The following is a 19,477-nucleotide window of genomic DNA, read 5'->3' on the forward strand; positions in this document are numbered from 1 at the left end:
TCTTGTGTCATACAGCTTCAGCTTCTTCACTGGTAAAATGGCGGTAATGGTAGCAATTACGTTGAAAAGTGTTGTGAGCCATGGATGAGATGATCAGTGTAGAGCAGCTAACACACAGGAACAACTCTATATTGTTTGCTATGATTATTTTTATCATCATCATCTGTCTTAGTGGTCTGAACTCCACTCATCTGTCAGAAAAATCATTTCAACATGTATCCCCAATGTGTATTTTTTATTGAAGTACAATTAACACACGTGTTATACTAGTTTCAGGTGTACAATATGATTCAACAATTCTGCAGAGTACTCAGTGTTCATCTCAATAAGTCTGACTCTTGATCCCCTTTATCTATTTCACCCACCCCCTGCCCACCTCCCCTCCAGCAAACCCCAGTTTGTTCTCTGTATTAAAGGGTCTGGTGTTTTATCTCTTTTTTGTTTTGTTTCCTAAATTCCACATACACGTATAATCATGTGGTATTTGTCTTTCTCCATCTGACTTACTTCACTTAGCCTTACATACTATAGGTCCATCCATGTTGTCACAAATGGCAAGATCTCATTCTTTTCTATGACTTAGTAATATTCCAGTGTGTGTGTGTGTATACACATATACATATATATATCTTCTTTATCCATTCATCTATCAGTGGACACTTGGGTTCTTTACATATCTTGGCTATTATAAATAGTGTTGCAGTAAACAACAGAGGTGCATATATCTTTTCAAATGAATTCTTTTCATTTTCTTTGAGTAAACACATAGTAGTGGAATCACTGAATCATATGGTAATTCTATTTTTAATTTCTGGAGGAAAAAAAATATTGTTTTCCATAGGGGTTGCACTTTTTAGTGTTAACCATAGTGGTTACTGGTTTCCATAGTGGAAAATACTGTTTTCCATAAGTTGAATTCCCACCAACAATACATAAGAGTTCCTTTTTTTCTACATCTTCACCAACACTTGTTCTTTTTTGTGTTATTTTAATAATTCTGACAGGTGTGAGGTAGTATCTCATTGTAGTTTTGATTTGCACTTCTCTGATGTCTAGTGATGTTGGAAATCTTTTCATATGTCTGTTGGCCATATGTATGTCTTCTATGGAGAAATGTCTGTTCATGTCTTTTGTCCATTTTTTTAATTGGATTACTTAGGGGGTTTGTTGTTGTTGTTTTGGTATGACGTTGTATAAGTTCTTTATATATTTGGCATACTAACTCTTTATCAGATATATCATTTGCAAATACCTTTTCCCATTCAGTATATTGTCCTTTAGTTTTGTTGTGTCCTATGCTGGGCAGAAGCTTCTTTTTTTTTTTTTTTTTTTTTAAGATTTTATTTACTTATTTGCAAGACAGAGAGAGAGATCACAAGTGGGCAGAGAGACAGACAGAGAGAGAGAGGGAAGCAGGCTCCCCGCTGAGCAGAGAGCCTGATGTGGGGCTTGATCCTAGGACTCTGAGATCATGACCTGAGCCAAAGGCAGAGGCTTAACCCACTGAGCCACCCAGGCACCCCAAGGGCAGAAGCTTCTTATTTTGATGTAGTCCAAGTAGTTTATTTTTGCTTTTGTTTCCCTTGCCTCAGGAGACATATCTAGAAAAATATGGCTACAAGCCAATGTCAGGGTAATTACTGCCAGCACTCATTCAGATTTTTATGGTTTCAGGTTTCATATTTAGGTCTTTAATCCACTTTGAGTTTACTTTTGTGTACAGTGTAAGAAAGTGGGCCAGCGTCATTCTTTTGCATATTTTTCCAAAACCATTTGTTGAAGACACTGTCTTTTTGCTATTGCATATTCTTGCCTCCATTTTGAAGATTAATTGACTATATAAGCATGGGTTTATTTCTGGGCTCTCCATTCTATTCTGTTGATCTATGTGTCTTTGTGTCAGTACCATATTATGCTGCTTTGATTACTACAGCTTTGTAGTACATCTTGATATCAGGAATTGAGATATTTCCAGTTTTGTTCTTCTTTTTAAAGACTGCTTTGACTACTTGGGGTCTTTTGTGGTTCCATATAAACTTTAGGATTATTTGTTCTAGTTCTATGAAAAAAAAAATGCCATCGGTATTTTGAAAGGAATTGCATTAAATCTGTAGATTGATTTGGGTAGCATAGACATTTTTGCTTTGTTTTTGAGAGATGGGTTTTTTTTTTTCCAGTGTTCCAAGACTCATTGTTTATGCACCACACCTTAGCATAGACATTTTAACAATATTTGTTCTCCCGATCCATGAGCATGGAATACCTTTCCAATTTGTTGTATCATCTTCAACTAGTTTCATCAGTGTTTAATAGTTTTCATAGTATAGGTCTTTCACCTACTTGGTTAAGTTTATTCCTAGTTATTTTGTTATTTTTGGCACAAATGTAAATGGGATTGTTTTCTTCATTACTCTTTCTGCTACTTCATTATTAGTATATAGAATTGTAACAGATTTCTGTATATTAATTTTGTATCTGACTTCACTGAATTCAATTATCGGTTCTAGGAGTTTTTTGCTGGCTTCTTTAGGGTTGTCTTTTTATAATATCATGTCATCTGCAAATAGTGAAGTTTTTACTTCTTCCTTACCAATTTTAATGCCTTTTCTTTAATTGTTTGATTGCTGTGACTAGGATATCCAGTACTATGTTTAGTAAAAGTGGTTATAGTGAACATCCCTGTCTTGTTTCTGATCTAAGAGGAAAAGATCTGAGTTCTTCACCATTGAATGTGATGTTAGCTGTGGGTTTGTCATATATAGCTTTTATTATATTGAGTATGTTGCCTCTAAATCTACTTTGTTGAGAGGTTTTTTTTTTTTAATCATGAATGGATACTGTACTTTGCCAAATGCTTTTTTTTCATCTGTTGAGAGGATCATATGGTTTTTATCTTTTCTCTCATTAATGTGATATAGGACATTGATTAACTTGCAAATACTGAACCACCCTTGCCTCCCTGGAGTAAATGCCACTCGGCAATGAATGGTTTTTAAAAATATATTGTTGATTTGGTTTGCTGATATTTTGTGGAAGATTTTTGTAACAATGTTCATCAGAGATGTTGACCTATAGGGGTTTTATTTTGTAGTGTCTTTGTCTGGTTTTGGTGTCAGGATAATGCTGTCCTCATAGAATGAATTTGGAAGCTTTCCTTCCAAATCTATTATCTGGAATAGTTTGAAAAGAATAGGTATTAACTCTTCTTTAAATGTTTGGTAGAATTCACCTGTGAAGCCATCTGGTCCTAAAATTTTGTTAGGAGTTTTTGGTTTTTGGTTTTATTTTTTATTTATTTATTTTTAAAGATTTTATTTATTTCAGAGTTAGAGAGGAGGAGCACAAGGAGGGGGAGTGGCACGCTGAGGGAGAGGGAGAACCAGGTTCCCCATAGAGCAGAGAGCCCAATGTGGGAAATGATCCCAGGACTCTGGGATCGTGACCTGAGCTGAAGGCAGATGCTTAACCAACTGAGCCACCCAGGTGCCCCTGTTTTTTTGTTTTGTTTTGTTTTGTTTTCCTAATTTATTTGACAGACAAAGATCACAAGTAGGCAGAGAGGCAGTCAGAGAGAGAGCAGGGAAGCAGGCTCCCAGTAGATGCCATGCGGGGCTCAATCCCAGGATGCCGCGATCATGACCTGAGCCAAAGGCAGAGGCTTTAACCCACTGAGCCACCCAGGCACCCCATGTTAGGAGGTTTTTTTTTTATTATTACTGATTCAGTTTCATTGTCAGTAACTGGTCTGTTCAAAGTTTCTATTTCTTCTGGAATCAGTTTTAAGTTATATTTAGGAATTTATCCATTTCTTCTAGGGTGTCCAGTTTGTTGGTATACATAGTTTTTCATAATATTCTCTTAAAATCATTTGTATTTCTGTATTATTATTTCTTTCATTTCTGATTTTGAGTCCTTTTTTTTTTTGCTCTATGGGTCTGGCTAAAGGTTTACAAATTTTTTATCTTTTCAAAGAACCAGTTCATGGTTACATTGATCTTTTCTGTTTTTTTGTTTGGGGTTTTGTTTGTTTGGGTTTTTTTGGTCTCCATTTCATTTTTTCTGCTCTAATCTTATTTCCTTCCTTCTACTGGCTTTGGGATTTTTCTTGTTTCTTCTCTTTCTAGCTCCTTTAGGAGTAAGGTTAGGTTGTTTATTAAAGATGTTTCTTGAGGTAGGCCTATCCTGCTGTAAACATCCCTCTTAGAATAGCTCTTACTGCATCACAAAGATTATGGTTTTTATTTGTCTTCATGTATTTTTTTAAATTTACTCTTTGATGTCTTGGTTCAACCATTAATTATTGAATAATGTTATTTAGCCTCCACTTATTTGTGTTCTTTTCAAATTTTTTCTTGTGATTGATTTCTAGTTTCATAACCATTGTGGTCAGAAAAGATGCATCATTTGATCTCAGTCTTTTTGAATTTATTAAGACTTATTTTGTGACCTAATACATGTTCTATCCTGGAGAAAGTTCCATGTGCACCTAAAATGTTCCTGCTGTTTTTGGATGGAATAATGTGTTTATATCTATCTATACCTATCTGTTAGGTCCACTTGGTTTAACATGTCATTGAAAGCATTGTTTCCTTGTTGATTTTCTGTCTGGATGATCTATCCATTGATGTAAGTGTTGTGTTAAACTCCCCTACTATTATTGTATTACTGTCTATTTTTTCCTTTGTGTCTGTTAGCAGTTGCTTTAAGTATTAAGGTACTCCTATCCTGGGTGCATAGATATTTACAATTGTTATAATTCTCTTTTTGGATTGTCCCTTTTATCATTGTGTAGTATTTTTCTTCATCTCTTGTTACAGTCTTTGTTTTAAAGTCTATTTTCTCCTACAAGAATAGCTACCCCAGTTTCTTTTTGCTTCCACTTGTGTGTGTTTCCATCCCTTCATTTTCAATCTTCATGGACATCAGGAAACACTTGAGCATGCATCTACAATATAATATTTTTGTTTATGAATTATGTATTTCATTTGTGCATCAATATATTATTATACAGAGGAAAAAAAAACTCTTAAAAAAGGCATTAGAAGATCTAATATTGGGATACCTGGGTGGCTCAGTGGGTTCATCCTTTGCCTTTGGCTCAGGTCGTGATCTCAGGGTCCTGGGATCAAGCCCCATATCGGGCTCTCTGCTCAGTAGGGAGCCTGCTTCCCCCTCACTCTTTGCCTGCCACTCTGCCTACTTGTGATCTCTTTCTCTGTCAAATAAATAAATCTTTAAAAAAAAAAAAAAAGATCTAATATTTTCTCCTCATCTCTGGTGAGTGCAACCTACTTTAAAGACCACTAGTCTAGGGGCACCTGGTGGCTCAGCCAGTTTAGCGTCTTGTCTATTGCTTTCAGCTCGGGTCATGATCTTGGAGTCCTGAGATCAAGCGGTGTGTCAAACCTCAGATTTTCTCCCTCCTTCCCTCTACCCCTCCCCATTCACATGCTCTTGTTCTCTCATAAATCTCCCTTTTAGGGTAGTCTACCCTTTATGGTAACTGCTAAAATAAGAGAAAATATATGCCAAGCACCCAATAAAGTACCTGTCTTTCATAGGACTTCAGCAAATGGCAATTATTAATTGCAAGTTTGAAGAGCACTGTGGAGTGCCATTCTCATGTTCATTACTTTTTTAATTAAAAGCATTATCATAATCATGACTGAACTGCTAAGATCCTCCTATGTTTAAAGAACCATATTAAAGCCATTTGTAATCAAGCAGAGTTAACAGGCATTGAGAAAGCCCTCAAAGAACTCCATTCCCTGTCAAAATTATTATTAGTCCTCAAAACAATTACTGTGTGGTTGACTAGTTAACATAATTCCCAGGTTTCATGAGAAAGGCCCCCCTCCTTACTAACAAGAAGCACAACAGTAGCTCATGATGTTGGGCATCCTTCGTGGCAGCTGTTCCAAAGCTGTTCTAAGCCTTGGCCTCTCTTGATAGAGGACCTTATGCTCACTACCTGGTCTGATATTGTGCTATAAAACCTCTACTGCCCTGTGCTCCACCACACAACTTCTCTGGATTGTCAGCCGTTCTCCTCCTGTACTCCTTTGCCAAGAAATAAGTATCTCCCCTTTCTACCTGTGTTTTGCTTTCCACCCTTACTACAAGACATGTCTCTCTACTCATTATTACAACTTGCCCCTATATTTTTTTTCTTTCTCTATCTATTGATATGCTCAGAAGTCCAACAGTCCCAAAATACAGGCATATCTCATTTTGTTATGCTTCATTATATTCACAGATACTGTGTTTTCTTACAAATTAAACATCAGTGCCAACTCTGTGCCAGGCAAGTCAGTTGATGCCATTTTCCAACAGCATTTGCTCACTTTTTGTCTCTATGTCTCTGTGTCATGTTTTGGTAATTCTTGCAACATTTTTTTTAAAGATTTTTTTATTTATTTTATTTGACAGGCAGAGATTACAAGTAGGCAGAGAGGCAGGCAGAGAGAGAGAGGAGGAAACAGGCTCCCTGCTGAGCAGAGAGCCCGATGAGGGGCTCGATCCCAGGATCCTGGGATCATAACCTGAGCCAAAGGCAGAGGCTTTAACCCACTGAGCCACCCAGGCACCCCTCTTGCAACATTTCAAACTTTTTCATTATTATTATATTTGTTATGATGATTGTTATTAGTGATGATAATTCACTGAAAGTCCAGATGATGGTTAGCATATTTAGCAACATTTTTTAAATTAAGGTATGTATATTGTTTCATTAGGCATAATGCTATTATGCACTTAATAGGTTACAGTATACTGTAACATAATTTTTATATGCATTGGAAAACCAAATATTCATTTGACTTCCTTAATTATGATAGTCACTTTATTGCAGTGGTCTGGAACCAAACCACAGTATCTCAGAGGTGTGCTTGTATGCTTCTGACAACCCAGATACACCCTAAACTACCACTGCTTCTCCTTCCTTTGCTTCAAGAATTCTTCAATTACTAATTATATCCCCTGCTTCTATGTTCCCAGGAAACTCAGACTTTAACCCTTTAAATAATTTAGTTCCTCCTCCCTGACCATCCTATAGAAATTCAACTCTAAGAAGTACTTGTTTTGCTAATGGATAAATAAATCCAGTGGTTTACTCTCATCTTCCTTCTCTTTGCCTTTTCTGTGGTACATGACATTACTAACACCGTCTTCATGAAAACAAACAAACAAACACTTTCCCCCACCTTGGTTTACAGAAAAAGAACTATTTGGTTTTCATTTTCTCTGCAAGTTTCTTAGGTTTCTTTCACTGGCACTTCTTCCCACCGCTGAAAGTCAAGGGTTGCTGGAGTGGAAGGGAATGGGAGGATAGGGTGGCTGGGTGATGGACATTGCGGAGGATATGAGCTATGGTGAGTGCTGTGAATTGCCTAAGACTGATGAATCACAGACCTCTACCCATGAAACAAATAAAACATTATATGTTAATAAAAAATGTTTGGAGACCACTAAAAAAAAAGAATAAAGTAAGCTAAATGAAAAAAAGGTCTATGTTCCTGAAGATTCTATATTTAAACTTCTTGCAGGACCACACCTATTATTATTAACTGTAACTCTATATAGGCTATCCTGGCAAAGAAGTTCTAATCCTGTCACTAGCCCCAGAATCTGTCTTTGGATTCTGAATTTTCAGGATCTCTCTCTGCGAGACACCCAAGGGCTTTATCAAAATCTCAAACTTGGGAGCACCTGGGTGGCTCAGTCTATTGGGCAGCTGACTCTCAGTTTCAGCTCAGGGCATGATCTCAAGGTCCTCAGTGGGGATGGGAGTCTGCTCAAAGATTCTTTCCCTCCCTCACCCTCCGCTCCTCCCCACTGCTCATGCACAAGTGCGCTCGCTGGCTCTCTCTCTCCATATATATAAATAATAAATATTTAAAAATAAATCTAAAACTTGGCCATCCAAAACAAATCATTTCCCCCTTGTCTCCAAAATCAGTTCCTCCTCCTGGCTTCCTGTTTCTAAGATGTCAGTTACCTAGATTCACTGCTCAGAACTGTCTTTGATTTTTCTCTCTCCCTTACTTCCTCCTACCTCAATCATATTAACAGATACCAAATCATACAGATTCTACCTGTTGTTTCCCAGGCCATGCCATAATTGTTTCAACCCCGAATTAACAATAAATAACCAACTAAATCTCTCCAACTTAACCAATTATTTGGTATGCTGATAACTGATTAAATCTATGAAATTGGCTTCATTACTCTATGGCTCAGAAAGTATATAGATTTAAGAACAAATCTCTCGGGGCGCCTGGGTGGCTCAGTGGGTTAAAGCCTCTGCCTTCAGCTCAGGTCATGATCCCAGGGTTCTGGGATCGAGCCCCACATCAGGCTCTCTGCTCAGCAGGGAGCCTGTTTCCTCCTCTCTCTATGCCTGCCTCTCCACCTACTGGTGATCTCAGTCTGTCAGATAAATAAATAAAATCTTAAAAAAAAAAAAAAAAAGAACAAATTTCTCACCTCAGATTTCAAAGTCCTATATAATCGGACCTCAACTTTTTCCAGCACTACTTCCCACTACTTCTCTGTACATTCCCTACCCTACAGTCAAACTGTAGTTCTTAAAGACCTTTCCTTCTTAAAACAATTTAATTTGAATTCCAAGTACCAAAGCCTCCCTAACCTCACTGGCTATCCCTTCTCTACATCCGTTGCTGCTTTTTCATTATTTCTCCAAATTTGAAAAATCAGATCCTCAAAGTTCAAGTTCAACGAACATCTTTTCGATCTATACCTCCTCCCTAAGAACATACATATGCTGATAATCCCCAAATGTATATCTCTAGCTCACCCAGTTCCCAGAACTTCAGACTCAAATATCCAACTGCCTACTCATCATCTTCATGTAGATGCCAGACATACAACTCAAACTTAAGGCGCCCAAACTTGAATTCCCATTTTCATTTTGCAGTCTTTCTGATCTAGTAAAGGGCAATTCCATCAGTCCAGTTACTTGGGCCAAAATCCTTGCAGTCACTTTGATTCCTTTCTCTCTTTCTCCCACATCCTATTTATTCATCAGCAAATCCTGTGGGCTTCACAGTATATCCAGAATCTGACCATAGCTCACCAGTTTCACTGTTACTATTTGATCCACACACTGCAGCTCTAACCTGGATTATTTCAAATAGCCTCCCAACTGGAGACTTCAGTATTTACCCTTACCACCTTGGGTCTAGTCTCAAAACAGCAGAGAGTATTAGTGTGAAAATGAAAGACTATGTCACCCCTTGCTTAAAAGATCCCAGTGTCTTCCTAGCTCACTCCAAAATCAAAGTCTTTAAAATAATCCACGAGGCCTTTTACGACCTGACAGCCATCCCACCAGCACTCCCCATCCTCCACTGAGGTCATCTCTTACCTGCTGTAATTTGCTCATTCCTCTAAAGCTACCATCTTCCTCACTGATCCTCAACACATCAAGCAGATTTTGCATTTGCTGTCTCCTCTGCATAGAAGACCTTTCCCCTTACTGGATAGCTTCATAAATTTCCCTCTCATTTCTTGCATTTCTGATGAAATGTCATCTTTCCAGCAAGAATTTCCCTGCACACCCTGAAATTTCACATCTTCCCATGTTTTCTCCACAGCCCTTCTACAGTTAGCTGTTGCCACCGTAAAGACAGTAAAAACCCATCCCCAAACTAAAGGGCCTCAAATAGTTATTCTTATGAATCTCTGGGTCAGCAGGACAGCTCAGCTTCATATGTGTTTATTCTGGGACTTGGCAGAAGCACAAAAAGGCAAGCAAGAACACACAAAGCCTCTTAAGCTTAGACTCAGAAGTTACACACAAACACTTCTGTCCCATTCTACTGACCAAACATCAAGGAGCAGGGAAATCTGTTTCACCGCAGTTAGTGGGAGGAACTGCAAAGTAACATGGCAGAGTGTATATGAAGGAGTGAAGAATTGAGGTCAGTGACACAATCTACTACATCATGTAACATCATCTGAAATCCCATATATTTACTTATTTGTTCACACTATCTTCTCATGAGCTCCTGCATAAGGGCAGGGACTTTGTTTCATTCATTAGTTTATCCCTAGTGACTGAAATTGGGTCCAAACATAGTAGATACTTGAAAATTTGTGGAATGGACAAATTTACCACTAATGCATATGTCGTTTAATACGCCTACTGTATGCCAGAAGCTATGCTAAATGCTAACGATACAGTGGTGAATAACAAACATGGCAAATGTCCTCAAGACAACATTGCCATATCTAGTGAGGAGGCAGGTGGATAGGCAATTAATAACAGTAATAAATTAGCTAACAATTACTGAGCACCTACGATGTACCAGGCATTGTTCTAAGAGGTGAATTAACTAATCTACCTCAGCAACCTTGAGGTGGGTATATTATCCCAGTTTCATAGAGGAGGAAAATGAGATATGGAGAAGATAAATGAACCACCCAAGGGATGCACAAGTGGCTGTCAGTTAAGCGTCTACCTTCAGCTCAGGTCATGGGACAAAGTCTCACATTGGGCTCCTTGCTCAGCAGGGAGCCCGCTTCTCCCTCTGCCTGCTGCTCCCCCCACCGACTTGCGTTCCCTTTCTCCCCGCATCTGACAAGTCAGTACATAAAATCTTAAAAAAAAAAAAAAAAAAAAATCCAAGGTCACACCATTAGTAAATGTTGGAGGCAGAATTCAAATACAAGTGGCCTGATTCCAGAACCAATATGCTGCATGCCTCAACAAGAAAGGTGCCATTTAGAGACTGCAGAGTGCTCTGGAAGCAAAGACGTAGATACGTAACTCAATTATGAGGCTAGGAAGAACAGAGAAAAGCCACTGAGAAAGGAAAAGCCTTGTCTATCTTCTCCTTAAAAAGTTTTTTTCTTATTAGAACTATCTTATTTTGTCAACCTATAATCAGTGGTGAGGTGCACCTCAACTTCAGATGTAAAATATGAAAAAGTAGCCAATAACCATTTTATGATGCCTCTGATTGTAAAATGCATGCTGGTTTTACAAATCAAAACAGGCCAAAAAAAAAAAAAAAAAAGTGCATCCTGTCTTCTTGCTGTCTGCTTCCTCTATACATACACGCATCTATATATATATATCTGCCACCATATATACTAATGTAGTCTTATCTTTTTTAGATTTGGTTTAATATTCAACGATATGACTCCCCACTTCGGATAAATTTTGACGTCACCAAGCCCAAGCTATGGAAATCTTTCTTTTCAAGAAGCCTTCCATATCCTGGCCTCTCTAGTGTTCAGGTATATAATCCTTTCATTAACAACGTAGACAAAGGGAGCACCTGGGTAGTTCAGTCAGTTAAATGTCTTTTGAGTTCAACTTGGGTCATCATCCCAGGGTTGTGAGATAGAGCCCTGGGTAGGGTACCACACTAGGTGTGGAGCCTGCTTAATTAAGATTCTCTCTCTCTCTCTCCTTCTGACCCCCCTTCATCCCCACCCCCTCTCTCTTTCCCTCTCTTAAAAAAAAAAAAATTAGACAAAGTAAGGAATTTGAAATCATTATACTGGGTAGCCAGGTATTTTTTGAACCTTAATTCTACTCCTAGATATTCAGTCAAAAATAATGTTTTTCAAACTTAGTTGAGCCCAACTCACCGTAAGAAATTACCACCATATTGGGGCGCCTGGGTGGCTCAGTTGGTTAGGCGACTGCCTTCGGCTCAGGTCATAGTCCTGGAGTCCTGGGATCAAGTCCCACATCGGACTCCCTGCTCGGCAGGGAGTCTGCTTCTCCCACTGACCTCTCTCCTCTCATGCACTCTCTTTCTCTCTCTCTCTCTCTCCCAAATAAATAAATAAAATCATTAAAAAGATAAAAAATAAATAAATAAAAATAAATTTTAAAACCCCCAGGGTTCTAAAATAAAATTTAAAAAAAAGAAAGAAAAAGAAATTACCACCATATCATGAATCAGTATATAAATATTAAGTTTTGATATAATAAGCCTCATGACATAAAGTACCTCAAAATATATTCTATTTAATTTCTTAAATGCTGGTCTCAACTCACTAAATTAATAACTAAATTTCATGACTGCTATTAAAACATGAAATCGAATCACAAGGCATGATCCAGAGGGTCATAGCCAGTGGTAAGTAATAAGCATGAAAAGATTATTTTTAAGTAGTAAGCATGAAAACTGTTTACTAAAACTTGTTAGCTATATATGTGTGTGTATACACTGAGTATATAATACATACATTTTTTACTGTGATCCAAACCATTCCAAAAAAAAAAAAAAGGGTTTAAAAGTGCCCTACAGAAATTCTTCCATGTGTACAAGGTGACATATACAAGATTTTCCATAGAAACATTGTTTATGGGCACCTGGGTGGCTCAGTTGATCAGTTGCCTTCGGCTCAGGTCATGATCCAGGGGTCCTGGGATCAAGTCCCGCATCGGGCACCCTGCTCCACAGAGGGCCTGCTTCTCCCTTTCCTTCTGACTGCCATTCTGCCTACTTGTGCTATCTCTGTCAAATAAATAGATAAAATCTTTTTTTAAAAATTGTTTATAATACCAAAGAACTGTAATTACAGAAGAGACAAATTATGTAGAGTACATAATGGAATATTTTATAGTAGTTACACAAATGAATCAACATTAATAAATCTTAGCACTCTAAAGGTGTGGATGTTATTATCTCTAAATATAGTATTAAAGGAAAAAAGGGGCATATTCACAGCATAAAACTATTACACAGACTTGCCAAATCACTACTTTGTAAAACTGAAATAACTAATGTAACTCTGTCAACTAAACTCGAATTACAAAAAAAAAAAAAAACTATTACAAAAAGTTTAGAAAACACCCAAACCCAAACAAAACAATGTTTGAGGGAACATAAAACTGCAACTAAAACATAAATACATTTTATTAACTTGCCTATCTCCACCAACTATGATATAAACACTGGGAGGGCAGGAATTTTTATTCATGGGTATATTCATATCCCCTGTAAAAGTGCCTGGCACACAGTAGGTACATGTTGAAAGTGCTAAAAAATAAATTCAGGTCATAGCTACTTCTGTGATGAAAGAGGAAAGAGAAGAAATTAAGAACTACACAGCAGTATAATTTATTTGTGGTATTGTACTTATGGTCATGGGTACACTGGTATCCGTAATACTATCCTCTGTATCTGAAGGAATGTCTCAGATTTCATAATTTTTAAAAAGATTTAGAAAAGAATGGATAGCTATTCAAATTAAGTGTGATTTCTAGAATTTCTTAACTGTTTTCTCTTTTATAGCCAGAAGAACTAATTTACCAGCGCACAGACAAAGCGGCCGCAGCTGAGCTACAAGACAGGTCATATGATATCCATAAATCCACATGCAATCTGACACTGGGAGCGTAATACCAAACTAAGCAATTCTCAGTCTGGATCAATAATTTGAGCAATTAAATTTAATTCACGTTCACAGACAGATACCAAATACAGTGATCTCTAAATCCCATAGCTCAAAGGGAGGTCTTCGTATCGGCGTGGCTTGGAACAAACACAAGTGACCTCCAGCAATGACAATAGTTCTCCCAAAACTTCACCTCAGATGAGAGCTCAGCATCATATTATGGGTCTTGTTCAGACTTATCATAATCCTCACCTTGATTAAACATGCCTCTTTTGTACAGTTACTGGCTTACTGAGCCTCAGCTAGTTTATAAACCTAACACATGGAGAAAGCTGGTAAGAGTCCCTGTAATTCTTAACACCCCGTAAAACGAAACTTTACTCTTCTAGTTTTGCAAACATGGAAACCAAGGTTCAAAGGGCTCAACGTACTCGCTCAGTTTCAGAGGAGGCTTCTGAGCCCAGTCAGATCTTTCTGATTTCAAAGCCTGTGTGCCCTTTCTACTGTATCAAGCTGTGTTAAAGAGCAACATGTCAAATACTCGAGAATAAATGTGACCCTTTCAAAAGTATTATTACTAAAAGACTCCAATTTATTCTCAATTTCAAGTTTTAAATAAAGCCTTACTGGAGATCCCCACGTAGACAACTAATTCCCCAAAAGTTTTTATTTCTTCTGATAGGTTCAGGATACTATTAGACCCACATTATTTATCCAATACTAATGAAGCGCATGGCAATTCAACCATACTCTTGCTCAGATCATCTTGAAAACCAGAACAAAAATATGTATAACGTGCCAAATGAGAAGAGGATCCTATAGCTATTAAGCAGTGGGGAGCTAGCTGGGTCCCCTAAACCTGTGCATTTGGTTAGGGATACCCAAGAGACCTTTTAGAATTGGCAGGGTTTCAACTCAAACCCAAGTTTCCCCTGCCATTTTCTTTTTTTTTTCCCCTGCCATTTTTAAGTCATCATCTTGCCTCATACTGTCCCCATGTAAGTAAAATTGGGACAGTATCCTCCTCATAGTCACAGTTAGGATTAAATTAAAATGAATAGAAATCATTTTACTTAGTACCTGCTAAATGAAAGCTCAGTAAATGTTAGCTATTTTCCTTTATTCTGTTTGCAACTTAATTTTCGATATCCTGCTTTGTAGTTAATATGATAGGTATTGGATCTATAGGATGTAAAGCTTAGTAATGATGGTTATCTTAAGAACAGTCTTAAGGAAATTCAGAAAAATAACCCTCATAAACAGAAGTCACAGCACACGGTAAAGAATCAATACACAGCGTTAAGACCTACAAATATTTAAGGCTTTCAGGGTGCCTGGGTGGCTCAGTCATTAAGCATCCACCTTTGGCTCACATCATGATCCCAGGGTCCTGGAATCGAGCCCCACATCAGGCTCCCTGCTAGCAGGAAGCCTACTTCTCCCTCTCCCACTCCCCCTGCTCATGTTCCCTCTCTCATTGTCTCTGTCAAATAAATAAAAATCTTTAGAAAAAAATATATTTAAGGCTTTCAACATGAACTATGCCTATTGAATGACAACTCTGCCTGAATCCCCACTGCATACAATCCCCACTGTTTACAAAAGCCACAGCTGGGGGGCCTCGGGGTTCAGTGGATTGAGGCCTCTGCCTTTGGCTCGGGTCGTGATCCCGTGGTCTTGGGGGTCAAGCCCCTTGTTGGGCTGCTTAGTGGGGAGCCTGCTTCCTCCCATCTCTCTCTGCCTGCTTGTGATCTCTGTCTGTGAAATAAAGTCTTTAAAAAAAAAAAAAAAAGCCACAGCTGCAAAAAATAGAGCTTCTTTTTTATAAACAGGATTGAAAAAATACTAAAAGAAAAAATCATGGACTGGAGGCCACGCCATCTGACTAGATGGAATAGGTACTGTACCTCTGCCCTACGGCATTTCTTGCCAGTGTTAGAAAGAAGTCGAGGAGAAGATGTAGAAGATGACCACAGAGCAGAGCTGCTCAAACAGCTGGGAGACTACCGGGTAAGTACCAGTGGCTCTAAACTGAGCCTGTGGATTTCATTTCAAATTGGAAATTGCATGGTAATGGCTTTTTAGAGAAAGTAACGACTTCTCTCTCCACAGTACATAGATGAAGCCGCATAGAGTAAAAGACATAATTCAAAGTTCATCTCAGTAATTAAGCTATTAAACAGCAAAATGCCTCTATAAACTGAAAATGCTCTTAGACTACGGAATGAAAAGATCTTTAAAAAAATGTATTGCAAGAGTATTAAATACAATTAAAACATCTGGCTAAATCATACTAGACTCAACTGTGCATAAAGGTAAAACCAACACCACTCTTGATCAGTTTTAAGGAGATCATTTTATACTAATTGCTTTTCAATGCTAAGAAAAATTCTCATTAGGTATGTTCTCACCACTGTCTGTCAGCAGTGCTGTGTGGATAATAAAACCTAGAAAGCAGTCTCAAATTAAGACAGTAAGTCTTGTTGGCTAAACAGCATGAAGTCAAGTTGGACATTTAATTCTATTTACTAAAACGAGGTTTTCAGGGGTGCCTGGGTGGCTCAGTCAGTTGAGTCTGACTCTTGGTTACAGCTCAGGTCTTGATTGCCCCATCCTGGGATCGACCCCCCCACCCCCACCGCAAGTTGGGTTCTGAGCCTAGTAGGGAGTCTATTTGAAGATTCTCTCCCTCTGCCCATCTTCCACTTGGTCTCTAAAATAAATGAATGAATTTTAAAACAACAACTAGGTTTTCAGCTAGGATGTCTTCAAGCAATAATTCAAACAGGTTTGAGCAATAAAAAGAATTTATTGGTTTATTTAAGTAAAAATCAGAGGTGAGTAGCTGTCAGAGCTGTCACTCTTCTGTAAGTCTTCCAACTTGTCCTCCTCTGTGTGATGGCACCGTCCTCACGCTCCCTTTTTTCATGGAACCAAATGTCTGGAAAAGCTTCAGGCAGGACTCACATCTGCACACATACTGTCCAAAGCAGGAGAGCACATCTGTGTACCATCATTCCTAGCAAGTTTCCTGAGATTCACTTTGATCACATGCCCATCCCTATAGATCAGTCACTGTGGCCATGGGGACAGAATACATTGATTTGGATTAATCCAGATCCCTAGAATTAGTGGGTTACTATGCAAACTAGGGACTATCAGGGAGAGGGAAGGGAATAGTGGAGGGAGGCTGGGTGCTAACAGCTGTCTTATACACCAAGTCAATATGCTAGCAACTGAACAAAAAAGACATGTGGCCCCTCTCCATTTTCTGTATTGCTAATACATAGCTGAATAGAAAAGCAGAACTAAATAAATGATTTTGAGATACAGAAGGAAGACAAGAATATTAAGAATTGCTTATGTTTAAACACGGAGAAAAAAATACAATGAAATTTTCGAGCTTCACAAATGACTACAAATCTTGATTGTTTTTTTTCCTTCAGTTCTCTGGATTTCCCCTGCACATGCCCTATTCTGAACTGAAGCCTTTAATTGAAGCAGTGTACAGCACCGGAGTACATAATATTGATGTTCCCAATGTTGAATTTGCTTTAGCTGTATATATCCACCCATACCCCAAAAATGTTTTGTCTGTTTGGATTTATGTTGCCTCCCTTATACGCAACAGGTAATTTTTTCTTTGTGTATTTTTTGTATCATGTAAAAACTGTAATTAAGGTATGAGAATATTTTTGTGATATTGACATCAGAACAAATTATTTGTAAGTAACGAAATAAAATTATCATTTTCAAAGTAAGTATTATTTCGTAGTCGGCCCTGCCTCTTGTTTTAACCAAAGCTACCCAGAGTTCCCCCTCACACTAAGAGCTCCCTAACTCTATGCCTTTGTATTTACCTTCTACTTGGAATGCCCTCCTTCTTTGCCTACCCAGAATACCCATCATACTTTCAAGACCCAGCAAAACAACACAATTTCTCTGGGGGAAGGAACAACTTTGCAATATAAAAATTTTAACACCAAATACCTCTTAAGACCTTATCCTATAGGGGCGCCTGGGTGGCTCAGTGGGTTGGGGCCTCTGCCTTTAGCTCAGGTCGTGGTCCCAGGATCCCAAAATCAGGCCCCACATCAGGAGCCTGTTCCCCCCCTCTCTCTGCCTGCCTCTCTGCCAACTTGTGATCTCTCTGTCAAATAAATAAAATCTTAAAAAAAAAAAAAAAAAGACCTTATCCTATAGAAATACTGAGCAAACATGCACGTGTACATGATGTACCCATATATACACACACATACTCCTATTGAAACAATATGGTATTGGCACGGGGGAGTATGTTTAAACATTCACCAAAAGGGAAAGTCATTTAAAAAATTAAGACATTGGGCGCCTGGGTGGCTCAGTGGGTTAAGCCGCTGCCTTCGGCTCAGGTCATGATCTCAGGGTCCTGGGATCGAGTCCCGCATCGGGCTCTCTGCTCAGCAGGGAGCCTGCTTCCCTCTCTCTCTCTCTGCCTGCCTCTCCATCTACTTGTGATTTTCTCTCTGTCAAATAAATAAATAAAATCTTTAAAAAAAAAAAAAAAAAAATTAAGACATTGTTATGGACTAAAGGTTTGTCTTCCCCACAAAATGCCTATCTTGAAACCCAACTATGCAATGGTATTTGGAGACTGTTCTTTTGGGAGGCAATTAGCTTATGAGATTGGAGGCCCTGTGTTGGGATGAATGCCACTCTACGAAGAGACAGGAGAGAATTTGCTTCCTTTCTTTAGGCCATGTCTGGATAGAATAAGAAGATGGCCCTCTGCAAATGAGAAAAAGAGCTCTCACCAGAAACCAGATCTGCCAACAACTTATCCCTTGACTTCCCAGCCTCCAAATATAGGAGAAATAAATGTTTGTTAAGTCACTCAGTGTATGGTATTCTGTAACAGCAGCCTAAACAGACTAAGACAAACACATATACTATACTAAGCACAAACACATATACTATACTAAGCCATTAAAAGGTATTAAATATATGTGCTGACATGGAAGATGTACATAAAACAGAAGTACATAAAGCATTCTTAATAGAAGCACTACTGACACTTTAGGCCTTTTTTTTTTTTTTTTTTGGTGGAGGGCTAACCTGTTTTTAGCAGCATCCCTGACCTCTCCCCACTAAATGTCATTGGCATCCTTTCCCTCTGCCAAATTTTGACAACCAAAATGTTTCCAGACATTGTCTAATGTCCTCTATGGGATAAACTGACTCCAGCTGAGAACTAGCGATATACCTAGAATCTGATCTCACTTATAAAAAACAACACATAAAGCCAGAGGGACCAAATTAAGGAAAATATTCACCTTTTACTTTATTCCCTTATGCTTTCCTCTATCCAATTATATTATAGTTATGTGTTTACATGCCTCTGATACCTCAACTATGAATTAATTCTTTGTCAAGGGAGAGTTCAAGGACCGACCTATAACAGTCATTACCAAGATTACAAGGTATCCATGGACGAGTTACTTAACCTCTGTGCTACTTATTTTCCCCACAAGTAGGATCAGAATGATCACATTACTTCCTCTCACTGTTTCAACAAGTCAGTATATGTAAGTATAGGTACTTAGAACACTGCACAGCGCTGAGTACCTGATGCCTGTCAGGCACCCCATGGCAGTTCGCATAATTTACATTCTAGCCTAAGAATGAACAGTTCCAAAAACTCATTAAATCAATCATAAAACTCAAGGTAAGTTTAAACCAAGTATTTATAGTGTTTCATCAAATACTAACTATACTCTGACGTTAATGTATAAAAATTAAATGGGTGTCGATGTTGTCGATTTCCCCCATGCAACTACAGAGGAAGAGTAGAAAAGCCGTAAGTCTTGAGGACAATGTGCTGACACACCAAAGTGAGTGTAGTCCAAGATCTCCAGGTCCTACTGAATGGTTCACTAATATCAAGCACCACCGGACAAAGCAAAAGGGAGGCACCTCAATCACCTGGTATTCCCCTGGATACCCTGCTCAAATTAGTTAATGTAAAAGGCTAACATTTAAGTCAACTCCTGAAATCTCACTGAATCATTATCAAGATTTCTCCCCCAAAATATTATACTGTTTTGTGACTACATGGAGG

At 38.3% G+C, this 19,477-nt stretch overlaps 1 protein-coding gene across 3 annotated transcripts in view; it reads left to right on the plus strand.

The window, feature by feature from the left end:
* The window catches only part of CC2D2A (coiled-coil and C2 domain containing 2A), a 136,520-nt gene extending 118,590 nt beyond the window's left edge, over positions 1-17,930 (plus strand). For all 3 annotated transcript variants that reach the window (XM_059381164.1, XM_059381167.1, XM_059381166.1), the window contains 4 exons: positions 11,140-11,262; positions 13,278-13,336; positions 15,213-15,390; positions 16,827-17,930. In XM_059381164.1, coding sequence (XP_059237147.1) covers positions 11,140-11,262; positions 13,278-13,336; positions 15,213-15,390; positions 16,827-17,015 — 549 coding nt within the window. In that variant the 3' untranslated portion in view covers positions 17,016-17,930. The remainder of the gene's footprint in view (positions 1-11,139; positions 11,263-13,277; positions 13,337-15,212; positions 15,391-16,826) is intronic.
* Positions 17,931-19,477: the final 1,547 nt, after the last annotated feature.

Source organism: Mustela nigripes, chromosome 1 (assembly GCF_022355385.1).
Source record: "Mustela nigripes isolate SB6536 chromosome 1, MUSNIG.SB6536, whole genome shotgun sequence".
NCBI classification, from domain to species: domain Eukaryota; kingdom Metazoa; phylum Chordata; class Mammalia; order Carnivora; family Mustelidae; genus Mustela; species Mustela nigripes.